This window comes from Aspergillus novofumigatus, assembly GCF_002847465.1.
Source record: "Aspergillus novofumigatus IBT 16806 chromosome Unknown P174scaffold_1, whole genome shotgun sequence".
NCBI lineage: Eukaryota > Fungi > Ascomycota > Eurotiomycetes > Eurotiales > Aspergillaceae > Aspergillus > Aspergillus novofumigatus.
This window is the reverse complement of record NW_020194274.1, coordinates 1,011,021-1,036,210: the sequence shown is the minus strand read 5'-3', so window position 1 is coordinate 1,036,210 and position 25,190 is coordinate 1,011,021. Positions and strand designations below refer to the sequence as shown.

Genomic DNA, 25,190 nt, shown 5'->3' with positions numbered 1-25,190 from the left:
CACGGTCGGCATTTTTGCAGCCACTTCCCCCGCATATCAGTCTCATTCGTCAAGCTCGGCTGATACACTGGTGGATATCGGACTAACCTCTTGCTTTTTACTACTACTTTGGCCCGGAAGTGTGAGGATTCGGCAGTTTCCGATACCAATTTTGCCTCTTCTACCCCATAGTCCAGGTCATGACGGACTACAGACGGCTCTGCAATTGTCAGTAGCAGTCAAGTACATATTTCTTGGCTTCATTCTTGCTTCACCCTCGATGTCGTCGGCATAGTCGTCTTTGCGCTAGTTGCTGTGCCGGTGATTGGCTCAGTGACTCCTTGGGAAGTCTTTACTTTTATTACCTTCAGGATATCGGAGTACGCCCTTCGAGCTCCTGAGGGCTATTACTTTACGACTATCTTACCATTCGCGACTACTAGGTAGTCTAGTTCCTCGTGGTATTTGCTTCTGAGCGAGTATCCATCATCAAGCTTTCGCAATCGTACCGTCTCGTCCTTCCACTCCGCCGGCGTTTCAAACGCCAGCCGTGGAGGACCCTGTGGGACCCTCAATTGGCGCGCTTTGCAGTTGATGACATTATAGTCCCTGTCTTGCGTTGGTCGGATACCTCTTTGGTGACTCAACATGCCTCCTGCGACTACTCAGAATAGCTCAGCGCAGAAACATGCTTCCCCCAGTTTCAACGCCGGGGCCAGACCATACAGATCGCACAAAGTCAGGGCTTGCGATCTCTGCAGAAAGCGCAAATCCCGATGCACTGTGGATATTCCCGGCCAATCATGCTTGCTCTGTCGGGTTCAAGGTGCCGACTGTCATTATCAGGAGGAACCCCTTCCGGATGCTTCGATCTCCAATGGCTCTGATTCTAAACGATGGTCTGTCGACCAGGTCAGTGAGGGTTTGAGTACGGGACAGAAACGCAAGCGTACGCCCGATACTACTATCTCCTCTCCTAATCCATCTCGAAGGCGTGAGAGTTTCAGTCGGCCGCGTGCCTATTCTGATAGTCGCGGAACCGACCGTAGACGCAATGGAACAGAAGACCCCCATAATGAATCCGTCTTCATTGTCGGTCCCGTGGTGGCCGACGATGCGCAGGTGATCGAGAAATTCATGCCCCCGGAAGAGCGTTCCAGCAAGTCTGTGGAGCCAAAGAGTCACCCGTACAACGTCTACTCGAGTGATCCGCGCAAACCGATCCTCTACACCACTGTCTCCAGGCGGAGACAGGGTATGCGCGTCGGTGTTCCCCCTGGTGAAAACCAGAAGGAAATCCTTGAACAGATCCTTGGCCCTTTCAAGCATGATCTAGTCAGGCTGTATGTTTCTCTTCTAAGCCATCTGTCATGGTCTCCGATCAACTAACATATATCGCCAGTTTTCTCGATAGGTTCAACATAGCTTTCCCGATATTTGATGGAGAAAGCTTCTGGGAAGCATATATATCGGAGTCATCAGGCGAACCACCGGCGTCCCTTCTCTGTCAAGTGTACTCCATGTCATTAGTCTACTGGAAGCACACGCCTAAGCTCGCATGCCATCCGAAACCCGATGTTCGGTATGCCGTGAACATGACGGTAGCCGCCCTCCACGAGGAATTCTCGGCACCTGGCCTATCAACGATCAGCGCTGCTCTAGTAGATTTGACCGGACGTCCGATCTTTTCGATGACGGGTAACGCCATCAGTTGCGGTCGACTTGTCGCACTAGCTCATTGCTTGGGCCTCAACCGGGACCCTAGCAACTGGAAGCTGTCTCCCCAGGAGAAGAACAATCGTATTCGTTTATGGTGGGGCGTCGTTATCCATGACCGTTGGTAAGCTCTTCCCAGGTTCTACCCTTTAACCGACGTAGATACTAACCTCCATCAAGGGGAAGCTTTGGACATGGAGTTCCTCCTCAAATCGCCAAGAATCAATACGACGTTCCTCTTCCCACCATCGACGTGTTGGTACCACCATCGCACCGGACCACGGAACGAGTGAGGGCAGCCCACTGTCACATCTGCCTTTGCCGTTTGACGGAGATTCTGGGAGAGTTGCTGCCGCTTGTTTACGGTCTGCAGCATAGCTTACCACGCGAGACGACTAAAAAGCTGCGACAGATTCAAACGGACCTCGACATGTGGGAAGACTCTCTTCCTGACTGGCTCAGAACACCGGTGCAACATAGCTCCGAGTCGCGCGTGTCAGGAATCAGTAGCCTGCAGTTATCCTTCCTCGCAGTTAAGATGCTGGTGAGCAGAGTCGAGCTCAAGGTACGTCGTTGTGAACCGCACATCATGCTTGCTGCAGGCATTATTCTCTAATACACCCCATGCAGGAAGTGAATAATGCCGAGACGGACAACCCAGAAGCCCGCCGGTACTTCCAGACCGAGTGTCGAAAATCAGCAGAGGAGATTGTGCGATTTATCTCGTCTCTGCGCAAGCAAAACTTTCAAGAATTCTGGCTACCATGTACGTCCGCCTTGATTAGATTTTCCCCACCCACCCAGATCTTCCACCATCGTTCTATTCTAACACTCCATTAGACAGCGCATTCCACCTCACATCAACCGCCACCCTCCTCGTCCGCTGCGCCCTAGAAACAACAGACAGCGAAGTAGCCCGCTCCTGCCTCGCAAACGTCGAAACTTTCCGGAGCATCCTGCGCCGCGTCAGAGAAGAAGAAGACTGGGATGTCGCCGACATGTGCCTCGATCACTGCGAACGCATCCTCAACCGACTCGCCGCCAACGGAGGCACGGCAGACCCGACCCTCAACCCGTCGACTGGTCAATACGACAATCGTATCGTGAATCCAGCTGCCATCTCGCTCCCTGTCTCGCTCCCTGAAACCCAAACCAACAATGATATCGTGGACGATATGATGTCTATCTCGGGGACATTCGGGACCATGGACGGATTCCCCTTTGACATGACTGGGATTTGGGATGTATCTGTCTTTCAGGATGTCAATCTCACGTAGTGCATACATGCATAATGTAATTGGGCTGAAGTGAAAGGCGTGGGTGGATTTCTCTCCGTTTTTTGAATTATACCCGCTTGAAAGGCTTATGTGAGGTTGTTGGGCTTGTATTTAGGCAGCAATACCTGCTGATCAGAAGCTTGGAAGGAACATACCTACTATTTGATCCTTTGCAGAGTTGAGTGAGATTAGATATCTCGGCATTAAAAGAATTTTCCAATTTATACACAACAAGAATCAACCAATGCGCTATTTTACAAATACCCCCATGATGCTCAGGAGCCTAGACAACCATCTAGGGATGAACCCCTCACCGAGATGAGAAGGACCACAGATATACATTATAGGATAGAAGAGAAGGAATGGGTTTGCCTCAAGTCGTCAAGCATTACAGCCGCAAACATCCCTTTACTGCTTACCAGCACCAAACATGCTGGTGAAGGAACCCTTCATCATCTTCATCTGTTCCTGACGAGCCTTCTCCTCTTCAGCGGCCATTTCCGCGAGCCACTTCTCTCCATTCTCACGGATCTCCTTCTCAATCATCTCATAGTTCTTCTGGCCTCGTTCACGGATCTGGTCCCAGAGCATCTTGCCTTGGGCCAGGCCCTCAGATGGGCTCTGTTCGCCGTCCAGTGTGCGGGTAGACTTCAAGCCCAGAGCAGATGCCAGGCTGCCGACTCCACGCTTGGGCCGTCTCTTTCGCTCTTCCTCCATTTCCTTTTCGAACTTCTCACGCATGATCTTCTCGCGCTTGGCGAATTCAACAGGGATGGAAGTACCCTCGAATGATTTCAATACAGGGCGCACATCTTCGATACCCATACCGGCAATGTATTCAAGGAAGGGAATCAATGCAACAAGGTTCTTGTCCTTGGGGTCACCAAGCCACTTGTCCAGAATGATGGCATTCTCGGGCTGCAGGCGCGCATGCTCCTCCTTGGTATCAACCAGGATCACCTTGGACAGATCGCGGTTCAGGTATGACAGGTCCTACGGATATGTTAGTGAGTTCCGTTTAAAGGCTGGGTATGAGCTAGCCTGGCCTACCTTGATGTATTCACCATCCTTGTACCTGGTAGCTTCTCTGAACAGTGGCCAACGGATGATGCGGTAGGGGTCGAGCTTCCGGAGAACCTGATCCGCCATCATACTGGGGACACTAGTGAAGAGAACAAGCTCGTAGTACTGGTTCAGGTAACGAAGGAAGTAGTCGACACCTGGCCGCTTGGCAATGCGCCATCCGTGTTCACGGCTCCACTCACTATGCACAAGCAGATCCTCCAGACTGAGAACAAGCGTGTAAGGTTGGCGGAGATTGGGATCCTCATCAGGGAGCAGCTTCGGGAAAGCGGGATCCTTGTAGTAGCTGGTGAGATCGCTCAAACGGGCCTTCATGCGGTTATACCATGACGAGAAGCTCCAGCCGGATGGAATGTCGGGGTGCGCCTTCGCTTCTTCTTCGGTCTCCCAGTTTCGTCCCAAGTAAGCCACTCCTCCAACGCCGGCTAAGAGGAAAAAGGCGTACATCAAGTTGGCCATACGAGCTCTGCGGCGATCGAGCGAGGAGACGTAGCCCTCCTTGGGAATATCGCCTCGGCCATCATCGGTATAATCTTCGGAACGCGAAGGGTCCTCTGTAAGATTCAACGAAGTCTGTCCAGATTTCTTCGTATGACCTTCTAATTCTGCGGCAAGAGTGGACGGGATACCCTGGGTGAGGTCAGGAAGCGGTTGTTGAGGTTTAGATTCGGTCTGCAGAGGGTTGGAGAATTAGATAGAGTCTGGAATGCTTCAGAGAATCAAACGCTTACAGCTTCAGAAGCCTCCGGCGCAGCGTTCCCCGCTGGATCCGCCTTTGTATCGAACTCTGTTTGTTCCGCCGAGTATTCTGGTTTGGGGGTAGATGAGGGCTGTTCGGACTGCGAAGGCTTGACGGAATCTGGCAGCTTATAAGGAGCCTTGGGCTTAGTGCTCTTTGCGTACCATCGCGATTTCGGGACTGAAACAGCTGATACGCGGATAGTGGAAGTAAGGACGCTGGACCTCGTTAAAGGTAGTACAGCACGGCTAAGCATAATGACGATGAGAAGACGGAGCACCTAATAGTATGGGATAAGAGAAGGCAGCGCACTCATGCTCCGCTTGGGAAGAATTTAGATAGAACTAAATAAAGACAGACAACTAGGTGATCAGGTGGAAAAGTTGTCTGTCCTGATAATTGGCATATGATTAGAAGTTGTCTCGTTCCAGAAGACCTTCAGAAAAGTTGGAAGCGCTCGAATACGGCGGGCGGCAGAATCCATCAACGCAGCCCTTTCCACCGGTCTTAAAATCCGCCATCTTCCGCCAGCTTTCGTTCTCCTTCTCTTCTTCTTCTTTTCTTCTTCAGTTTTGAAAGTTGATTCAACCCAGATTAATTTGACCCAACAAGCTCTCATATCATGCATGCCGGGTTGTATTAGCTGGGGAGACTGAAGATTCTCTTCTATCCCACTCCCAAGAGCCGCAGCAAAGGTTTCCAGTGAAGCTGCAGCCCCGTTCGTGGGATACAAAAATTTCTTTCCTCGCAAGATATATCTGGCCTCTGATGTATACTCCCTTCAGGAGCTCTTCCTTGAGAAGTGACTAATCCTCAATTAAGTACAAAAATGGCATGAACACAGAATTTGACCTAAGGCCATTCTCCATCCCTTAAATATCCACAGCGTATTTGTACCTAGCCTCGGACTTCCATTATCTGCCAACATGGATTCCCTCTCAGATGCTTTTGAGAAGGTAAAGATCGAGGGCACGCCACCGCAACCCGATACGAGTGAGAATCAAGAGGACGAGGACATCCTCGAGGAGGAGTCCATTCCTCCGACGCTCTTTCGCTTCCTCGATCTTCCTTCCGAGATTCGTCTGCGCGTATATGACCTTGTGCTATTCACACCTTATCGTTTGAAACCGCGGCGAGCCAACGGAAGTGTAGGCGCCTCAGCAAAGAATCCTCCCATCGCTCCCTTTCGGGTCCGTGTCGCTCTGTTCCTTGTGTGTCGGCGTATCCACGATGAGGCTACGGATTATTTCTACTCTGCGCTGACTTTCCGCCTTTTCCCAATTCAGGATTGGAGCCGCACGCCAACTGTCAGAGCTTTGCCAGCAAGACACAAGGCGTCCGTGAGGACGATCGAGCTGATTCTGGGCTCCAGTTGGACCTCGCCTCCTCGGGAGTGGGTGGTGAACAATCGCCTGGGGCTAGAAAAGATGGTGCGCGTTAGAACATTGAAGGTCTTCCTTGAGTGCGATCCATCGCATCCTGTTTTTGAAGGTTTTCGCGTATCTCCAGGCTTCTACACCGATTTTGCGGGCAAGATCCTCAAGCAGGTTCTGGAGAGATTGCCCCATGTTGTACAAGTGGAGTTTGATGGTTATCCATCTGTCTCCAGAAGCGGAAGTCTAATGAAGCGCCTGCTACACGAGGCGAGGGCAGCACAGAAAAAGATTCTCTGGGGACCCGAGCGAGGATGGACAGACGGGGATAGTGAGGGTGAACAAAAACCGAATCAAGTGGAATTTGAAGAAGCCGACTGCCAAAATTCAGTGCAATAAATAGTGACACACCGTCTGGCTAAGGATTTTCTCGATGCGCATTGTCTCAACCATTCATACTATATCAAGCATCATTTATCTATGTGTAATTTCATCTCTTCGGTCCATAGAAGTCAGGTATAGAGCTCCAGAACATAGGGGAAAACGTCGGTTGGCATTCCTCATCTTCCTCCGGAGTGTATCTATAGTTCCTCGTCCACATCCATGCCCGTCCCCTCTTGAGCTCCCTTTCCGCTGGATAAACGCGCCACCGAAGCCTCCTTGTCAATCATCTGCCGCGATACCGCAACGATGTTGTCTTCGATCAGTTGCTGGCTCACATCTTCAATGTCTGTAAAGATGGTTAATAACAACCAAATCAAGGAAAGACAGGTGTAGTACTTACGCTTCTTGGGGTCAACCTTTCCAACATATCGCGTCTTGAGTTGGTCCTTGGTGAGCTCTGTCTCCTCCTTGACCCGCTTCTCGTAACCTTCAGCAAGGCTCACTAGCTGCTTCATCCGCTCCACGTTGTGCTGGCCTTCCTCATGGAAGTCGTTCATCTGCAATGCTTCTGTCCACACGTGCTTGTGCAAGTTCATCAGCATGTTCTCCTCCAGGCCCGTCTTGCGATAGTTGATAGCGATGCTATAGTAATGTCTGTTCAATCCGTGGATGAGCGCCTGGATTGATGGCTTGTTCAGGTGGCCCAAGTTGGATGTCGTTTGCCGGGGCTCCTGGCCCATGACAACGGTCTGAGGCTGGATCAGTCGGAAGGCATCGATGACAACCTTCCCCTTAACGGATTGAATCGGATCAACAACAACTGCGACTGCTCGGGGAGTGAGCTGTTCGAATGACTGCTGAGTGTTGATGTCCACGGACGAAAGCCAGCAGCCAAAACCAGGATGGGAGTGGTACCATCCAACGACTGTCTCCGGCCTGCGTTTCGAAAATCCATCAGCGGTGCAACTTTCAAACTTGTCTCATCCCGTTAAGACCTACCGTCCAGTTTGCCGAAGCATCTCCATCATCTTGGTCTGAAAAACAGGGTCCACGGCCTCAACGCTGACACCAGTACCGCTCTGGGGCATGGCAAAAACATCAACCACACGAACTGTGTATTCATCGACGAACTCTCCCAGCATCAGGCCCATGACTTCCATAGGCACACCTGCCCGACCATGTCTTAACATCTTCAACAAAGCTAGTGATGAAATGTGTACGGTCTCGGAGTTGTCGATCAGGTTCGGGGTGTCCTATAAGAAGTATAGTATCAGCCACCATAGTTCTCAGTGACTTGATGCCATGAATGCTCTATATTCAACCATTGCAGAAGCCTTTGGAGAGGACCTTGGATAGATGGTCAAGAGTAACAGAGATGCAAAGCGTGAATGACGCAAAGGGCCGACTTACACCACCTGGAGCCGCGCTTCCCATACCCATGCCCTGGGCGGCCTGAAGCATCCGATTGAGTCGGTCCATGGTGACCCAGAGACTCTGAAAGAACTAGGAAAGAATGTAGAATAGCTTCCTCTATGGAAGCAATGACGGCGCGACAGTCGGTCGGCGACACAGAGGCAGATTTTCTGTTGCGTAGAGGGCGAAGTGAGTAGAAGTCAATGGAATTAAATGTTAGGTAGCCCGGTTGAAGGAGGAGTTGAGCTTAGATGGAGAAAAGGATGACTGTAGAAATAGAACGAGCCAGCTGGTTGAGTGGTGATGCTCCGGAGATCTAAGCAACATCCTTAGCTGGGCGTGATCGAGCTGAAGATCCAGCGAGCCTGACGGAGGCGGTGGGAGCAGCTCTTCCGTCTAGTCTCGGCCTCCCCCTCTGGCCGCTGCGGCCTTTGCTCGGCCTCCCCTTCGCTTCCTCCATCACTTATAATTTCCCCAGCCGGCAGGACGGAAATTCATTGCAGCTCCATAACCTTTGATATTGTTCTGTCTTCTCATATCAGGGCTGATGCATTGTTTTCATCAGGAACCATCTAACTCTTAAGACCTCTTCAAACCTTTGGCGCAGTTCTCTTGCTTTACCATCACCCCATCTTGAGCACTTCTATAATCGATCCAAGCCATACCACTTTGCCATCTCGCGACTTCTCTCACAGAATTATACGCGGTTCTGAGTGAAGAATACCTGTGCATTTATGCACAGTTTCATTTACAATGGCTGCTCCTCCGATTGACCTGGATCTCAATGGCTCCGGCGATCGCAGCAAGAAGGTTGCGTACTTCTACGACTCGGACGTAGGTAACTACGCCTATGTTTCAGGGCATCCGATGAAGCCGCACCGTATCAGGATGACACATAGCCTGGTTATGAACTATGGCCTCTACAAGAAGATGGAGATTTACGTGAGTGTTCACGGATTTTCAAGGCTAGATTCAAACAGAATACTAATGGGTTATCGGCGCAGCGTGCGAAACCAGCCTCAAAGTATGAAATGACACAATTCCACACCGACGAATATATCGACTTCCTTTCGAAAGTTACACCAGACAATATGGATCAGTTTTCCAAAGAACAAGGCAGGTATAATGTTGGGGATGACTGTCCGGTTTTCGACGGGCTGTTTGAGTTCTGCGGTATTAGCGCTGGAGGCAGCATGGAGGGTGCGGCACGCCTCAACCGCAACAAATGCGACATCGCTGTAAATTGGGCTGGAGGTCTCCATCACGCGAAGAAGAGCGAAGCCAGTGGTTTCTGCTATGTGAATGGTAAGCTTGTCTTCCTGTGCGGCGATTGTTATTATCGACCGACATCATCTCACGTTTCACAGATATCGTTCTTGGTATCCTCGAGCTGTTACGATTCAAGCAAAGAGTCCTTTACGTCGATATCGATGTCCACCACGGCGACGGCGTCGAGGAAGCGTTCTATACAACTGACCGCGTCATGACTGTCTCATTTCACAAGTACGGAGAATATTTCCCGGGAACTGGTGAGCTTCGTGATATTGGAGTGGGACAGGGCAAGCACTACGCTGTCAACTTTCCACTTCGTGATGGCATCGATGACATTTCGTACAAGAGTATCTTTGAGCCCGTTATCCGAAGTGTCATGGAATGGTACCGCCCAGAAGCTGTCGTCCTTCAATGTGGTGGTGACAGTCTCTCGGGTGATCGTCTAGGTTGTTTCAACCTGAGCATGAGAGGCCACGCAAATTGTGTGAACTTCGTCAAGAGCTTTAATTTACCAACGATGATTCTCGGTGGCGGTGGTTACACAATGCGCAATGTTGCGCGAACGTGGGCGTTTGAGACTGGAATTCTGCTAGGGGACAGCCTAGGTCCAGAACTCCCTTACAATGACTATTACGAGGTGGGTCCATACTTGTTTGAATGCTGAATGCCCGCAGATTGCTAACAAGATACCTTAGTACTTTGCACCGGACTACGAACTGGATGTGCGTCCGTCGAATATGGACAATGCCAACACGAAGGATTATCTCGACAAGATCCGAGCTCAAGTGGTAGAGAATCTCAAGCGGACGGCTTTTGCACCCTCTGTGCAGATGACCGACGTACCTCGCGAACCTCTTGTTGAAGGCATGGACGATGAGGCAGACGCAATCCTCGATGATCTCGACGAAGACGAAAACAAGGACAAACGCTTCACGAAACGTCGATTCGATCAGTATATCGAGAAGCCTGGTGAACTCAGCGATAGTGAAGACGAGGAAGAGAATGCGGCGAACGGAGTTCTTCGCAAGCCTCAATCGCTGAGGCGCAGAAACCAGATCAATTATCGGAATGTCGACCTGGACTCCGGGCTTGATAGCGGGGTTGCCACTCCTCAAGAAGCCTCATCAGTCCCGGATGACGAGATGGACACCACTGCCGACACGAAAATGGCCGAAGCACCTGTACCCGAGTCTGATGTTCCACCCTCGCCATCCGCCGCCGGATCGACTTCTAGGAGAGACGAAAAAGCGGCTGCAGAGCCTACTGAGATGGCTGTTGACGGACCAGAGGAGGTTTCCGCTTCCGCTGCTGTCTCTCGCCAACAATCCCCGAAGCCGCAGGATGAGGACACGACGATGGAAGACGCAGGCGCGCCTGTCCCTGAAACTGAGCAGTCGGAGAAACCAGCGTTGTCAGTTGAGGGACAGGAAGAGGAGAAGAAGCCAGAGACACCGGCTCCAGAAAAGGCAGCCCCAGAACCTTCATCTCCCGTCAAGCCTTCGCCTATTCCGGGCGAGAAGGACGTCTCGGACAAGCCAGAAACGAATGATGCAACGGAACCGGTAGAGGTCAAGGCCAAGGAGAAGACCCCCGAGGCCCCTACCGATCAACAGGCTGTGAAAACCGAGCAGGGAACTTCTGAGGATGCCGGTGAAAACAAGACAAGCAGCCAACCCGCAGAAGTAAGCACAAAACAGCAACCCGAGGAGCCTGAGAAAGGCGGGGAATGATGTTCTGCTCTCTGTCTGTGAAGGCGTCCGTCCATTGGAAGTTTCTGGCGTAACAGGGCAATGGTAGTATGGTGTTTCGGGCTCTCGAAATCATTGCATATGTTCTATGAGGTGGCCTTTTTATTTCTTTATATTCTGGTGCTAGTTTTTGCTTGTTTTTTTGAGCCAGATATGGTCCAATATGACTTCGTTTTTATTCACTCTTCGCTGGCATGTTATCTTTCGTCAACCAATCTCTCTTGTATACTATCTATATTTGGTGTTGACTCCGATAAGCCAGGGTTTGCGCAGATCATTTAGTCTCTAAATGAGTCTAATAATATAAGAAGTATATGAAAGCGTTTAGAATATGGAAAGCATTTAAGTTTTGCTTTCAGTATCGAGCAATACGAGCTATGGGCTTTTTTGGTTTGATAGACTGGATACAAGTGAGCGATACAATTGAGCTCTCGGACATAGGCATGTAAGCAGGCAACTGATTTAAGTTTAGTTAACACAGGGCATTGTTAGGTAATCACAAACTAGCCCTATTCAAGCTTAGCATTAGGGCACGCTCTGATTTCCAAGGCGGGGCAAAAGAGCCAATGGTGATCAAGCGCCAAGATTCTACACACGACGCACACTAAGCGAGAGCAATTCGAAACCCGAACCGCCGTGCAAACCCTCGACGTCGCCCAGATCCCTCTCGACCTTCGTCGCCTTTTCGCCCTTTTCCCAGTATCCGACACCGACTACGTGATACCTAGCCAAGATGTCTAAGAGAGGGTGAGTCACAATGCTTCTTTTCCGGGTTTTGCGGAGCGCTGCGCGGTCGACAAAGAGCGCACTGGTGGTGGACGTTTCTTTGAAGGCTGGAGACCAAGAAGCGTGAGGTGCATTATCGTTGAAATAAGAGGAGGAACCGAAGAATCTGCAAAGTGTTATTTTGGAGTGGCATTTTTGAGAGAAATCGCGCCGGGGTCCAGGGGATATTGGGATTTTCAGGAAGGGCCAGATATTGAAGGAATGAAATGCTGACGATTGATTTCGAACAGTCGTGGTGCCGCCTCCGGCAACAAGCTCAAGATGACCCTCGGTCTGCCTTGGTACGTTATTGCAATTCCTACTCTACCGAGTCGAACACGATTGTCGAGTGACCTGTGTCCATTGTCTCCTTCGAGCCTACACAACTCCGTCATTCAATCATTACGAGAAAAGACCAACTACATCTCAGTCAACCACCAGATCAACTCTCCCCGTCAAACGTGTTCGACTCGTCAGAAAGGAGGAATCATAGACTAACATCTTATTTCGTGATATAGCGGTGCCGTGATGAACTGCTGCGACAACTCTGGTGCCCGTAACCTGTACATCATCTCGGTCAAGGGAATCGGTGCCCGCCTGAACCGTCTCCCCGCTGCCGGTGTCGGTGACATGGTCATGGCCACCGTCAAGAAGGGAAAGCCCGAGCTCCGTAAGAAGGTCATGCCCGCCGTTGTCGTCCGTCAGAGCAAGCCCTGGAGAAGACCCGACGGTATCTACCTGTACTTCGAGGACAACGCTGGTGTGGTGAGTACACCTTTTTCTCTTCGTCTGGAGCGGCGGTTACGATTTGTACTCGTGATTCGAGATATAATGGCCGTCGCTATTGGATGACAGATTCAAGAACGAATGCTAATCACTCAATCTATTACAGATCGTCAACGCCAAGGGTGAGATGAAGGGATCCGCCATCACTGGCCCCGTCGGTAAGGAGGCTGCTGAGCTCTGGCCCGTAAGTTACCTATTATTTTCGTTATATCCTCCGGTTAAAGCACGGATACTAATCCTCTTGTCAATAGCGTATTGCTTCCAACTCCGGTGTCGTTATGTAAAAGAATCAATACAAAAAGGCGTCGTGACATTAGGAAGTCAGGGAGAGATAGAAGCAGCGATACCAGGGAATGAAATCATCTTTTTTTTCGGTGCACATGACACAAAGCCACGACTATGCATGAACGGGTCCGATCTCATCTAAAGCCGCCCATCTCTTTCCTAAATGACGTGTCTCTATTGTTTCTTCTACTGGCGATTCGGAAATACAAAAAATGTTCAAAATCGTTTCTCCTTTCTTGATATTTTGCCAGTATGTTTCTACGGATAACCTGGATGGCCGGAGAGATCCGATGCAGCCGGCTTCATTCGAGCGACAAGTAATGGAATCGAGGCAATGCTGGTCTTTATCCTGTTGCAACCACTTGCTTCTGGGATGCTTCGAACAAGTCTAATTCTAGAACCTACACATTACAGACCCAGTATTCTAAACGTAGACATAACCAAAATTATATACATGTTTTTCCAAATCGAGAAGAGAAACAGGCCAATGGTATATAAACACAAAATTAGTATGGTACAAAGAAATCCAACTCGAGGAAATGGAAAAGCAAGTCGCTCGCTGCTGATGCTAATCTTCAAAATATCCAAGATCGGTCTATGACTTGACATGCGGACTTTTCGCAGCTACAGACTGTTCTGCCTGTCGCTGTCGCTTCAGTCCAATCGGTCTAGGCAAGAGAGTATATACCAAAAGAAGTAAGACGGCCACAATGTCGATCACATGGATCGCCCACCAGATATGCTGGACTCCGGCCTTGCACATGGTGATCTCATACTTCCATTCGTTCACGGCCGGGTTGGCGTCAAACCAGACGGAGAGGAGACCTGCGTTGCCGCCGTAGTCGCCCATCATGGCTCGGAGAGTGACTTCGCGAATGGAGGGCGTATGCGATCTATCCTCTGGGACTGCACTATAGCGTCTTGCGTCCCACTTCCACGTTTGCTGAGTTGTATCGTCCCCCGTGTCTGTAGTGATCGAGCGGTTGACGAAGTGGACGATGTCACATCCGGTGTGGTCGTGGCCATTAAGGATGAGCCCATTGCGGCCCCAGCCTCCTCCCGGAACATCTCTGTCGCCGCTCATGCCATATATTCCTTGGAGGACGCCGATGGCGCTGAGCTGCTCGCTCAGATGGTTCTGTTCCCGTAGTCCTCCCTCCTTGAAGCGGGGGATACCATCTGGCCCGTCTTCGTCGTCGGACTCGTGGTAGGTAAAGAACGGTCCGTCGGTGCAGATGCCCTCCTTCTTATGTAGCGGCAGATGGGTTAGGAGAAGCGTAAAGGTTGTCCGATCTTCCACGGGGTACGTGCGCTGAGTGATCAGATCGTTAATGAAGGCGTAGCTGTTCGACTGAACTTGTTCGGATAGTGCTGGCCCGTCGAGGGTCAACGTGTTGAGGTTGATCAGGTGTAGAGTAGGCTTGACAGCAGCGTCTGCCGCACCGCCAGTTTGGTTCTTGAGGGTATACTGAAAGCGAACATCCCAGTTCGCGCGCCCAAACATGCGCTCGAATCGCTCAATCCGCGCCTCGCTGGCGTCTCCCGCATACCCTATATCATGATTCCCAGCAATGTTGATGACCCTCCGACTCCAAGCCGAGTCCGTCGCATTCAGCTCCTCCAACCCAGGCACAGTATCAGAACCCGCTCTATAGCCCGCCGACCCAGTAACCGTAATCTCATCGCTGACCCACTTCCCCCCTCTGAACACCCGATTCCAGTACCTGTCTGCCCTTCGCTCAAATTCCTCATCGGTAACCCACTGGCTTCCAATCAGATCCCCCAGCACCGTGACATGCGTCGGACGTGTCCACCAATGCAGCGTACGGTATATATGCGAGAGGTAAAAATCGTTCCCGAGTAAATCAAGTCGCTTTCTCGCGGCCAGAAGTGAGCGCGGAACGTCTTCGAGCGCGAGTGTGCGGAGCGCGGCAGTTACGTTGCCTAGGACATCGCGGTGGAAGGGCGACCCGGACTCGGTTACAGATGACCTGAATGCAGTCCAGTGCTGCTTGATCCGGGCGGGGAGCTCTTCGTCCGGGGTAGGGAGAGAGCTATCACCTTCTAGTTGTGGGTCTGCGAGTACTAGCAGCCTGAAGACCGCTGGCTCGCTTGGGGGCCGCTGTCCGATGTGTTGCGAAAGGGTGTGGAACAGTGGACTATGCGCGGGACTGAACGCATCAAGTGGGTGCTCATTTTTGCTGACTGGAAGTGGAAATGCACAACCCCGGAAGATCGGATAGAGGTAGAGGTAGAGACTGGACGTTATTGCGAGAGGAACGAACACGACGAGGGCACGGAATAGGAGAAGGCGGAGGACGGACATGGGGACACGACTGGGAGATGACCACGCATTGGCGTGGATATTTGATTTATACGGGCTATAAAGTCATGAGATCAAAGAGCATGCAAATAATTGATTTTCAAAAGTCACGCGACGAAGAAACGGGGAGGTGAAGAGAAAATGGGTTAAGGGGATCCCAGTAGTTGGGAGATTCGACGGAAGAAAGTCCGCGTAGTTTAAACAAAAGTATTACCACAGCGAATAAAAATACACCGAGTCACCATGGCAGGATCATTCCAAGGTCTATACGCACCGAGCTTTGCCATTAAGATAAGAAAGTTATTTTTATTAAAAGAACATTAATGGTTTTCATCAAAGATATACAAATAGAAAAGAATTGGAAAAGATGTCATTCCGGGTTTTCATGTTCTAGCCAGCAACAAACATCTTGAACCTCATGGTATATCCGCATATTCCTATGCCTTCAGAACACCCAGCAGAAAGAGGTTTGAAGCAGATAAAGCAAACTGCCATAATCTCAAACTCGGAGGAGGTAGGGTTTTCGAAAAAGAGAACAAGAAAAATCAGATCAAAAGGGGGTATATCACATAACGCCAAACGGGTTGAATAGTGTTGCAGCAGGACAGCAAGCCGGTAAACTTGCCTCATTAATCGGATTTCAAAAGAGTCTCTGGTAGCAAAGACGATGGCCCTGTATCGAGACCACCAAGAGAGTTTGGGGAGGCAGGTTCGTCTTCCTTGCTCTCACCGCTTGCGGGCGCTTTGTCGACATTTAGGCCTTGGATTCGCAAGCCGTTGTTGCGTGCCTCTGTTTCGGTCGACGCTCGATTGCGCTTCTCTTCTTCCTTGGCCTCTTGTAGTTCTGCCTCGGTCATCAGTGCAGGGGGTCGTTGGTTCATCATCCGGGCTTGCTTCAAACTGACTGTCTTTTGCTTGTTGGTTGTCTCGACGGGCAGGCTCATATCACGCTCGATAGTCGCTTTCATCAGCGCAGCCATCCATAGTCGACCTTCTCTGACACTGTCCACTTGGAAGTAATGTACTGCGGGTTTGGTGAATTGTACGGTACGGGATGTCTTGGGAGGCACAAGCTTGAAAAAGAACGGCCCCTCTGGATCAAGCTTGGAATTGCGAGAGGAAGGTGAGGTGGACGACTTGTCCGCCGACGAAGTGTCAGCACCGTTGGAAAGAGAGGGTGATGTTGGCGATGCCGTGGCGCCGGTGATAGTTGCATGCAAGGCGACAATGGGATCGTTATCTGCTCGTAGTACACGATGAGCGGTGATGTCAATGAGGCCTCTTTCCTCGGTGTCGTTCTCGGAGTAGTAGTAGGACAGACGGCGGCCACGTAGGACAAATAGGCGAGGTTTCCACGTAGTCATGAGATTTGATGATCTCTTTTTCATCCACCCGGAGTAATCACAACCGTCCATTTGCTCTTGTGGTGTCTTCTTCTCCAGGCCTCGCATATAGGCGCTGGTGTCTTTCTTGGATTTTGGGCCCGCCTTGACGGATGCCCTTGGACGCGGCAAAGACATTCCTCCCTCTGCGTTCTTGATTGAGCTTTCAGTGCTATGCCTCTCAGAACTCTTCGACGTCGACGGTGTAGTAGAACCGGTTCTGACCGAAGCTGGATCGGTATCTCTAACGGGCGAAGCTGGTGCGACAGAGGTGTCGATATCCTTCCCGACAACATCGGATATGATACGGAGCCCACCTGTGCGCCGTGCTTTGGGCCCACCACTCTTGCTCTGAGAGAAGGATAAGGAAGATGCACGTCCTGACCCTTCAGCATCCGACTTTCCCACGAAGGTGGCAAGCGGTGCAAAGGATGCAAAGAAGCCAGAGCTAGAGCCAGGCTTCTCTGTAGAAGTTGTGGTGGTGGAAGACTGCGAAGCTGGACCGCGTCGGTCAATCACTCGAGTGCTCAGGCTCCTAAATCGGCTTTTCGGCGCTGCAGTAGTCTGAACGTCCACCACAGCAGCAGCAGCAGCAGGAGGAGTTTGCTTGGCCGTATCTCGGATTGAGTCAACGCTAGAGATGCGGGAATGTCGCTTGTTGACTTTCAATTTATCATCGGCGTAACTAGGTTGCCGAGAATGGGTTGCACTTCCAGTCACGGAGGTGCGTTTCTGCAACAATCTCCGGTTCTTCGTGGTATCTCCCTCGGGACCAGAGAAGTATCCCCGTTCTAGCTCATCATACCGATCGGTCACGGAGACTGCAGAGTCAGACTCGTTGGTATCCGGACGCCGGAAAGCGTGTTGGGGAAGCACTCCTTCGTGATATACGGGGTAAGTGCCTGAGCGAGATGGCACCCGCTGTGATCCGCTGGCCATAGTCCAGTTTCTGTCAAATGATGACTGCTTAAAATGACCAGCGTGAGGCGATGTATCAACGCGGTGACCTGTGTCTATGGAAGAATGACGACGGTGGTGATTGATCTCCCGGATGGACGCTGCTGAAGGTCTTCTTTGATGATCCATGAAGTTGGGAGTCTGGGGAGTCATAGGAGAACTTGTGGTACTCGATATCCCGCTACTCACAAGCCGTGGGTGCTGCATGGAGCCGGCCGAGCCCCTTGTAAGGTGAGGGATGCGGGGAAGAAAAGGGCCAGTGTGGCTGGCACGGCTAAGAGATCTTTCTTCCGACGGCGCAGGATAGCTGGAGGCAGAGCCCCGTTGCTGCTGCTGTTGTTTGAGACCCTTGACCTCCTCTTGGAAAGCCTTGACTTTGTGCCACGTCTTCAACCGACGACCCATGACGCCGAAGTCAAACTCCTTCATAAAGAGAAAATCCTGATCCATGTCCAGTAGCACATCACCGGTTATCTCTTGCTCCTCAAATATATCGCAGTGTTTCGCCTCGACTCCCAGTTCACGCAGATGCCTCGCTGTCTCAGCCGCATCCCAGCTCCGCACTTGCTCCTCGGTCGGCTGGTTTTCCTCTTCTTCATCGGTTTCATGGCCCCTGATGTAGGAGACGCGATGTTCAAGATGGCTGCTATATTCGCTCGAGGAATCATTATTTGCTTTGTTTTCGTGATTGGCCACGCTATGACGCGGGGTGCTCAGGTCCGTTATGTGCTCATCGATAACACTCAAGGTCTCATTCATAACCGGGCTGTCCTGGCCTTTCAATTGACCGTCTAGGGTCTGTCTGATCGACTTCTGAATATCGACGGCGAGTCGCGAAGTGGGCAAAGGAGATGAACTTGACCGGTGCTGCTGGTTGGGGGAAGGCCTCATGGATGGTAGGTCCGTGGCTACTTCTGGCGGTTGTGTCTCTGATATGCTAGCGTGTCGAGATGCCTGCGGCGTAGATTCGCCGCTCTTGGGCGAGGCAACCAATTCAGACGAGAGCTGGTCCTCCGCTGCCGGTTTGGAATCGTCCAAATCAATCATGTCCTCTCTCGGCTGTCGGATAGGGATCTTCGGGGCGGCGGTTGTGTAAACTAAATCAAACGACCTTTATTAGTTATGATCACAACGACTAGCTTGTCCGAAAAAGGAGAGCATACCACCAGGGAAAAGACCGGTTGTCCCTGTTCTCACATCTTTTCCCAAGTACCAACCATCGCCGAAGCCTTCGTCAAGTTCTATCAATTCAATTTTCTCCCCTCGTCGCAAAGTAAGCTCATCCGTTCCACGCGCGTCGAAGTCATCTAAAGACCAGCCACAGGTCAGTTATCGTGATGAGTTCTGTCAAGCCTGATCGACCGGCGAGTGGAGGTAAATCGCGGCCATCCATGCGACCGGGGCAAGGCAAATTATCTACTTACGGACAACGAGCAAAAAATCACCCGGGCGAACGCCGCGGGGCGGTGTTGAGAGAGCCATCGAAGGACCCTCAATCGATCAACAATTCAAAGAAGCAAGGTGGGGTTGTCCGTCGTCAGAGCAGGAGCGGCAACAGAAGAGGTAGCGGAAGGATTGCACAGGACATGGGGCCAAGAAGCCCTCTCGGGTAAACTCGAAGTGTAAGTCTCTGAGGCCAGAGTGAGAGATGGATCGCGCTTCTTTCCCTTTTTCTCTTCTAATATTATTTTGTTTGGCGAAAGGAGGGCGGGGCGTCCTCAAGCGGTCTTGACGACAGGGAGGGGGCTCGCGAACGGAATGGCAGATGACGATGCGCTTGCGCTCAGGAATGCGACAGCCACGCGAAGGCACCACCGCCTTGAATCAGGTAAGGCCAGGCCGTCTGGAATCTAGGTAAACCGGAGAAGAGAAGAATGAACTTAGGGAAGATCCAAGACAGGGACAGGAAAACGGCGGGGCCGAGAAGCGGGCGCAAATTGGAGCGAGGCTCGAGATTGGCCCAACACTGCACTAGAGATAAGTTTGACAGTCTTAGTTTTCAAGTACCTAGTACCTTTCTCGAGATCAGCATAGGTTTGGCGAAAAGTGAGCGGGACAACCCGTCGTTCTATATCTCGCTCGATTCCCTTGATCGACCGAAAATAAAACAGAACACAAGGAACAACACAAGGAACAAAATTAAGCTTCAGTTTGCTCTTGCTGGGGGTTCACCAGGCGGATAAGCAAACCAGCGACGATCCCAGGGTCATGTATGGACTCAATATGGCCAGAACGCTAAGGAGTGGGAACGGGCGCCAAATGGGCGGCTGCACGAGCGTCAGGTCTTCCAGCTTTCCCGTAGTACTCTGTACTCCACGTCAAAATTCCGGCGTCCGGTACAGTGAAACTGGACGAGCGGATATTTGATTATGCTGAATGGTGAATATCCGCGGTGAACGGGGTCTCGATGATGGCGAAGGTGACAAGTGGAGGAAAGTAAAAATAATGGCCTGAGGATGCGATGCTTGGCGCTTGCGGTCGTCAGAGGTGTCGGCCGTAAATAGCTTAATTGATTCGACTCACTGCTCCAGTGTTCAGTCGTCCCAGAGGAGCTGTTTTGGTAGAACGCTCGGGGGAGAAGTTCGACTTTTGAGTCAAATCGATGGACTGAATCTAGAGATACACAAATAGTGGTATCTCCTGAGGCTCGATCAGGCTGATGATTGTGGAATTGCGACTTGATGATGATGACGAAGATGTGATAGATGGAAGCGGATGACTGGAGCCAACAGAGGAGAGAGATACCTCACGAGGAACAGGTGTACATACTCTACTATGTAAGTGGATCTCAGGACAGACAATTTGGGCAGTGTTATTGTATCTACTGTGATCTCCCGGAGTGTTTACTCGAGCGGAAATAATGAGTAGCAGCGATAGTCCCTCTTTTGAGTTCGTCTTCGGCGCAAGGAGTCAATTCATATACTTGGATGTGTGTGTGTGCGCTCCCAGGTATGCACACAAACTAGAAGTACTAGTTGTTTGGTGGGGGTAGATCAGACAACGAACCATCTTTAAAATCAGCCTTGATACTACGTATCCAAATGAGAGGATGTCAGACAGCTATCTTCGACAGTCAGCGTTTAAATGATTATTATTACATGCTGTCTAAGATATCAACCCAGCATCTGTAAAAGCATCACCGATTGGACTGAATACAAGGCCCTCGAGACTCGTATATAAGGCAATTCGATTGGTCCACATTTGATTTATCGATGCATCCCAGGCTATGATGGGAAGCGAGGGTTTGTAATATAGTCTAACCCTTGGATAGAACTCTGGTCGGTCTAGGGGTCTGAGGGTAGAGTGCCCTCGGTACGGAGTAGACTGGTCCCTTCGAACTACATAATACTTGAATGGCTACCTAGCATACTTGTAGAATCCTGTATCTATCATTCTTGATTTTTGGACTGTGAGCACAGTCTGTCTGCCCCTATATACCTATATAAAGGACATGCTTATGCAGCAGTCTACTTCGTACAGCGTATGGATATTTGTATTATGCCTGTATTTGCCCGAGATCCCTCTGCAGGTACCTTTGAAAGTGCGTTGGAAGGAGTGTTTCCATAGTGATATTGCCACAGAGGTACAGTAAAGGAAGTGAGTGGATAGATAGAATATAAGCATTAAGATGTTGATCATATTGTGATTCTAGAACTTCTTTCTTTCACTTTTAATAGCTATCACTTTTCTGACACCTGTGAGTTAATAGTGAATAGGAAGTGATTACCCTACATATAGCTCTATATTCAGTACCTTTGGTAGTCACTACCTTACCATCCACCCTTCCTTATTCATCTATCACCCTTTCCTTTATTCTATTATAAGACTAAACCCCGCCCCAGCTCTTGTAAGTATTTCACCTAGGTTAAATACTTCTATATTTCCCTCTTTGTTGAATCTCTAGATCCCTGTGCAGACACTCATATCACCATCCCAGTTGGTCCTGGAACAGACGGCGTTTCCTTGGATCTGCATGGACAACAACAAACAGTGAGAGGATCGCAGATAAATACACCTCCGCGCTGTTAATCTACCACAAGGACGATTCCTACTTGTTGTTTTATTCTCTTTGATAGAAATAAAGCCAAAAAAAAAACCATAACCAAAGAAAAAGGATTCATCGCTTTAGGGGAAACAATAAACCATGTTTGCCCTTCACCATGAGTCCTTCAACCACCAAGAATCGACCGCACTTACCTAATAATCCGCATCACCAGCTGGAATGGTCCAATTCAACGGCAAACTTATTCCTGGGCGGTGTTGGGGTGCGGAGATCGTGGATGTTGGGTGCTTCAACTTCCTTGTCAATCAGCTCTGCTTCTGCAGCTGCTCCTGCTCCTGCTGCTGCTGCTGCTACCGTCCCTCCCGATTCATCCTCCCAGTCTTCACTTGCTGTTGTCTCGGCTCCGTCTTCTGCCTCTGCCTCTGCCGTTGCCAACCGACCCAAAAGCCGGCCACAAGGCATGCAAAACTCCCCTTCATCCTCCGTCACAATCGTCCCGCAGAGTCAGAGCAAAAGAGATAATAATGATGTCGCCTTCACTGCCAACGGTAACATCATCTATGCTCCTGCTACGTCCCTGCCGTCAGTCTTAATGTCACCCGTGACGCCCGGGAGAATCCTTCCGCAAAATCGCGAAATTCCACCACCCTGTCCTGGGCTACCGCCAAGCCCTCGCGTGTTTACCACAACACCTACCACGAATTTCAGCTCTACCCCTTTGACAACTGAGTCAACGGCGTTCGTCCATGCAACTCAACCGCTGCAGCAGTCACAGTCCTCCTCACTTCCGTCTCCCGACCCAAGCAGTGCCTCCCATCCTAGCCCTGCTAGCGCTGGAGACCGGAATGACCGAAGTTTGTCCTATGGCGTTCTCCCATCCCCTCCGCCAGTCTCCGGGCCGATGCAGATACACGGACAACTGGAAAATCCTAGGCAAATTGGCTATCGCAATCTCATGCCCGCCAACGCATCGCCGGCCACAGCGGGCGGGGAGAGGATGGCCGAGGAAACTTCGGCGCCACCCACCATTAGAGGCCGGCAGAGACACCAGGTGATTGCGAGTCCCCAGCAGTTCATAGCCCCGGCTCCCCTGAACCACAACAGCAGTTTCGACCATCAATGACCAGCGCTCCGCCCGACTCGAACCATGTTCCTCCCAGCCCCGTTGGCCCGGGTCCTTCGACTTCCTTCATCAACCAGACATTTTGGACACAGTCGCAGGAGACCCTGGATGCTTTCGTGGCAAGAGCGGAGGGTGCCATGCTGCTCTCAGAGACAGTGGAACTGCCACGGATACGTCTTCTACGGGATGCCTGTCTCGAAAAGGATCTATTCTACCTAACTCTCCATCAAATATACACCCTGCGCACCTTTGCTCCCTCGGAATTTGCTCGGTTACCGTACGTAAGCGGACAAAACGAGACGGGAATGGAAGTTGTGCAGCAGCTTCTAGTAGACAACCACCGCCTATCAGGCGACTTCTTGAGGTGGAGCGTTAATTTTCCTCGGCCGTTGGGTGTGATGTGTCAGACTCGCGAGTTCCCAATAGTTCTCCATCAGATCGCTCGTTCCCTGGGTTTCTTTTCCGAAAAGTGGACGGCTTTTGATCGCCATGTCCGAGAGCGCGGCTATCCCCCTTTGATTGATGAATTAGTCGTGCAATTTGGCATAACGTCGACCGTACTATTATCAATAGTATTCCTAGCCTTGTCCCGAAGGATTTTCGGCACCCAGCATGAAGACCAGTTGCGGAGTATCTACAGCAAGAACAAGCGGAATTACGTGAAACGGTTCGGTTCCAGGCACACTCCGCAGCAGATTCATCGCGAGAACGAGCGTTTGATCCAGGCGTACAAGGCCCTTTCCGGCACCCAGACAACGCCAGTTGGTCAACATACTTCACCTGCGGCACGAGAGCACGCAGCCCAGCCCTTACCACAGCGCTCAATGCAGTCCGTCGGGCCCACAGGGCAGATCACATATGTCGCGGCCCCAAGCCCTCAGATGCCGTCCGCGCAAGTACCTGTACATAGCTCTCAACCGCAGACCCAACCAATTCCTGTTCATGCTCCTGGTGCCATGAATCGTGCCGCGCCGATGCTTCTGAATGGTCAGAGACCCCAGCATCCACTCCCTACACGGCCAAACGTCGTGCATGCCAGCGGGCTTGACACTTCCTCTCAAGTGCCAGCTGGGCAGATGACAGGCATGGCTGCTCTTTCACCGGTGCCTGCACCTGCACCTGCACCTGCTGGACATCAGGCGCGAATACTATCGCACCCGCCTTCTCAGAATGTCCGCCAAATTCCACCACAGCCTTCACCTCACGCTATGCCAATCACAACTCCTATTCATCGCTTTAGTGCTCAAACACGGCAGGCGCAAGGACTGGTGCAGCAACCGCAGCAAAGTCCGCCGATACCACAACCGCTCCTTCCTCCACCGGGGCCCCTACCATCTACCACAACACGGCCTCACCCTCTCCGCCTTGCCCTACATCAAGCACATCTCCGCGATCCCATTATCAAATGGACTTCTTCGGGAGCAGGAGGAGAAAAGACAGACAAGGAGACGAATCTCTTCCATTACTTAAGATCGTTCGCGGTACCGCCGACTCCCTTGGGGCAGACAGAGTCTGCTTTTGAATGGCAGTTTCCTCTTTCCCGAGCAGACTTTGACCGGCTTCCTCGAATCGTGCCTCGCGATACTGGCCAACGTCTAGTGCGATCCCTGGTTGATGGTAGTCAGATCTATCGTCTGCGGTGTATTCGCATTTCGCCGTCGGTGAATGAGGTGAGCCAGCATACCTGGTGCCTCACGGAATCTGTATGGCCCAGTGTTATTTACATCTTTGTGAACGGTGTAGAACTCTACGTTCGCCGCAAATTTCACAACGGCAAAGATATTCCTCTGGACATCAGTGGTCACCTAAAAGAAGGCTTCAATACTATCTCCCTGCATTTCATCCGCAGCGCCGCAGAGAGCAGAGACGTAGTATATGCGTTAGCGGTGGAGGTCATGGATATCCTCAGTTTCACGCAAGTGAAGAAGCTCGCTCAGACCCTACCCGCACTCCAGGCTCGTGAGCGGATTCGTCGACGTCTCTCCTCCAGCACTGCCGACGACGAATTAAGTATTGTCAGCGACTACCTCAGTGTCAATCTAGTGGACCCGTTCATGGCTCGAATATTCGACATTCCTGCTCGCGGAATGACTTGCGAGCACGTGGAATGCTTTGATCTCGAGACATACATCTTGACCAGGGCTTCGAAGGCGGGTAAAGCTGTCTTGAAGGAGAATTGGAAATGCCCAATCTGCGGCGCAGACGCCCGTCCTCAGCATTTGATCATCGATGGCTTTCTTGGTGAAGTCCGGGCCGATCTTGTACGCATGGGTTGTCTTGAGGGAGCAAGAGCAATAAAGATCAAGGCGGACGGATCTTGGGAGCTCAAGAGTGATGGGGAAGGTACTTCTTCTCAGAAGGAGCTTACACGGGTACAGGAAAGCAGCTCATTGAAACGAAAACGTGAGGGTGTTGTTTCACCTCTCGCAACTCAGAGGCCGAAGACAGAAGGCGCTGGTCGAGAATCGCTAGCTTCTCGCGAATCCTCAGCATCTTTAATCATCGAACTTGATTAGTTAGGTGATTTGATGGGGCCGCTGACTCTACATACAACGGAGTTGATTGCTTTTTGATTTCAGTAT

The 25,190-nt window shown here is 51.1% G+C and overlaps 9 protein-coding genes across 9 annotated transcripts; 5 read left to right on the top strand and 4 right to left on the bottom strand.

Moving 5' to 3' along the window:
* Positions 1-627: 627 nt before the first annotated feature.
* Positions 628-2,972, top strand: P174DRAFT_426579 (putative C6 transcription factor; the record flags this gene model as incomplete). Its single annotated transcript, XM_024825390.1, has 5 exons — positions 628-1,322; positions 1,382-1,819; positions 1,876-2,260; positions 2,326-2,461; positions 2,536-2,972. 5 exons carry the CDS (start codon positions 628-630, stop codon positions 2,970-2,972), a joined length of 2,091 nt encoding a protein of 696 aa, XP_024686858.1.
* Positions 2,973-3,166: 194 nt separating this feature from the next.
* P174DRAFT_508563 (protein translocase subunit TIM50) lies at positions 3,167-5,199 on the bottom strand. Its single transcript, XM_024831469.1, has 3 exons — positions 4,787-5,199; positions 4,023-4,727; positions 3,167-3,965 (listed from the first exon to the last, which is right to left on the bottom strand). Exons 1-3 carry the CDS (start codon positions 5,048-5,050, stop codon positions 3,381-3,383), a joined length of 1,554 nt encoding a protein of 517 aa, XP_024686857.1. The 5' UTR covers positions 5,051-5,199; the 3' UTR covers positions 3,167-3,380.
* A 237-nt stretch (positions 5,200-5,436) lies between these two features.
* Positions 5,437-6,717, top strand: P174DRAFT_381645 (uncharacterized protein). The gene is made up of 2 exons (XM_024823090.1): positions 5,437-5,564; positions 5,616-6,717. Exon 2 carries the CDS (start codon positions 5,721-5,723, stop codon positions 6,564-6,566), a length of 846 nt encoding a protein of 281 aa, XP_024686856.1. The 5' UTR covers positions 5,437-5,564; positions 5,616-5,720; the 3' UTR covers positions 6,567-6,717.
* On the bottom strand, positions 6,528-8,310 carry P174DRAFT_436648 (proteasome regulatory particle lid subunit RPN11). Its single transcript, XM_024826094.1, has 4 exons — positions 7,962-8,310; positions 7,551-7,804; positions 6,952-7,487; positions 6,528-6,897 (listed from the first exon to the last, which is right to left on the bottom strand). Exons 1-4 carry the CDS (start codon positions 8,028-8,030, stop codon positions 6,749-6,751), a joined length of 1,008 nt encoding a protein of 335 aa, XP_024686855.1. The 5' UTR covers positions 8,031-8,310; the 3' UTR covers positions 6,528-6,748.
* A 199-nt stretch (positions 8,311-8,509) lies between these two features.
* Positions 8,510-11,315, top strand: rpdA (histone deacetylase RPD3). Its single transcript, XM_024823854.1, has 4 exons — positions 8,510-8,906; positions 8,969-9,269; positions 9,332-9,873; positions 9,932-11,315. Exons 1-4 carry the CDS (start codon positions 8,718-8,720, stop codon positions 10,964-10,966), a joined length of 2,067 nt encoding a protein of 688 aa, XP_024686854.1. The 5' UTR covers positions 8,510-8,717; the 3' UTR covers positions 10,967-11,315.
* Positions 11,316-11,661: 346 nt separating this feature from the next.
* On the top strand, positions 11,662-12,904 carry P174DRAFT_436646 (60S ribosomal protein uL14). Its single transcript, XM_024826093.1, has 5 exons — positions 11,662-11,731; positions 12,001-12,051; positions 12,268-12,514; positions 12,642-12,719; positions 12,787-12,904. The coding sequence occupies exons 1-5, from the start codon at positions 11,718-11,720 to the stop codon at positions 12,817-12,819; spliced, it is 423 nt and encodes a 140-aa protein (XP_024686853.1). The 5' UTR covers positions 11,662-11,717; the 3' UTR covers positions 12,820-12,904.
* A 296-nt stretch (positions 12,905-13,200) lies between these two features.
* P174DRAFT_436645 (uncharacterized protein) lies at positions 13,201-15,300 on the bottom strand. The gene has a single exon (XM_024826092.1). It carries the CDS (start codon positions 15,144-15,146, stop codon positions 13,416-13,418), a length of 1,731 nt encoding a protein of 576 aa, XP_024686852.1. The 5' UTR covers positions 15,147-15,300; the 3' UTR covers positions 13,201-13,415.
* Positions 15,301-15,772: 472 nt separating this feature from the next.
* P174DRAFT_416006 (putative polarized growth protein (Boi2)) lies at positions 15,773-18,964 on the bottom strand (the record flags this gene model as incomplete). Its single annotated transcript, XM_024824459.1, has 3 exons — positions 15,773-18,579; positions 18,646-18,789; positions 18,907-18,964. The coding sequence occupies 3 exons, from the start codon at positions 18,962-18,964 to the stop codon at positions 15,773-15,775; spliced, it is 3,009 nt and encodes a 1,002-aa protein (XP_024686851.1).
* A 2,297-nt stretch (positions 18,965-21,261) lies between these two features.
* Positions 21,262-25,124, top strand: P174DRAFT_446901 (MIZ zinc finger domain protein; the record flags this gene model as incomplete). The annotated part of the gene is made up of 2 exons (XM_024828630.1): positions 21,262-22,536; positions 22,590-25,124. The coding sequence occupies exons 1-2, from the start codon at positions 21,643-21,645 to the stop codon at positions 25,122-25,124; spliced, it is 3,429 nt and encodes a 1,142-aa protein (XP_024686850.1). The 5' UTR covers positions 21,262-21,642.
* Between the last annotated feature and the right edge of the window lie 66 nt (positions 25,125-25,190).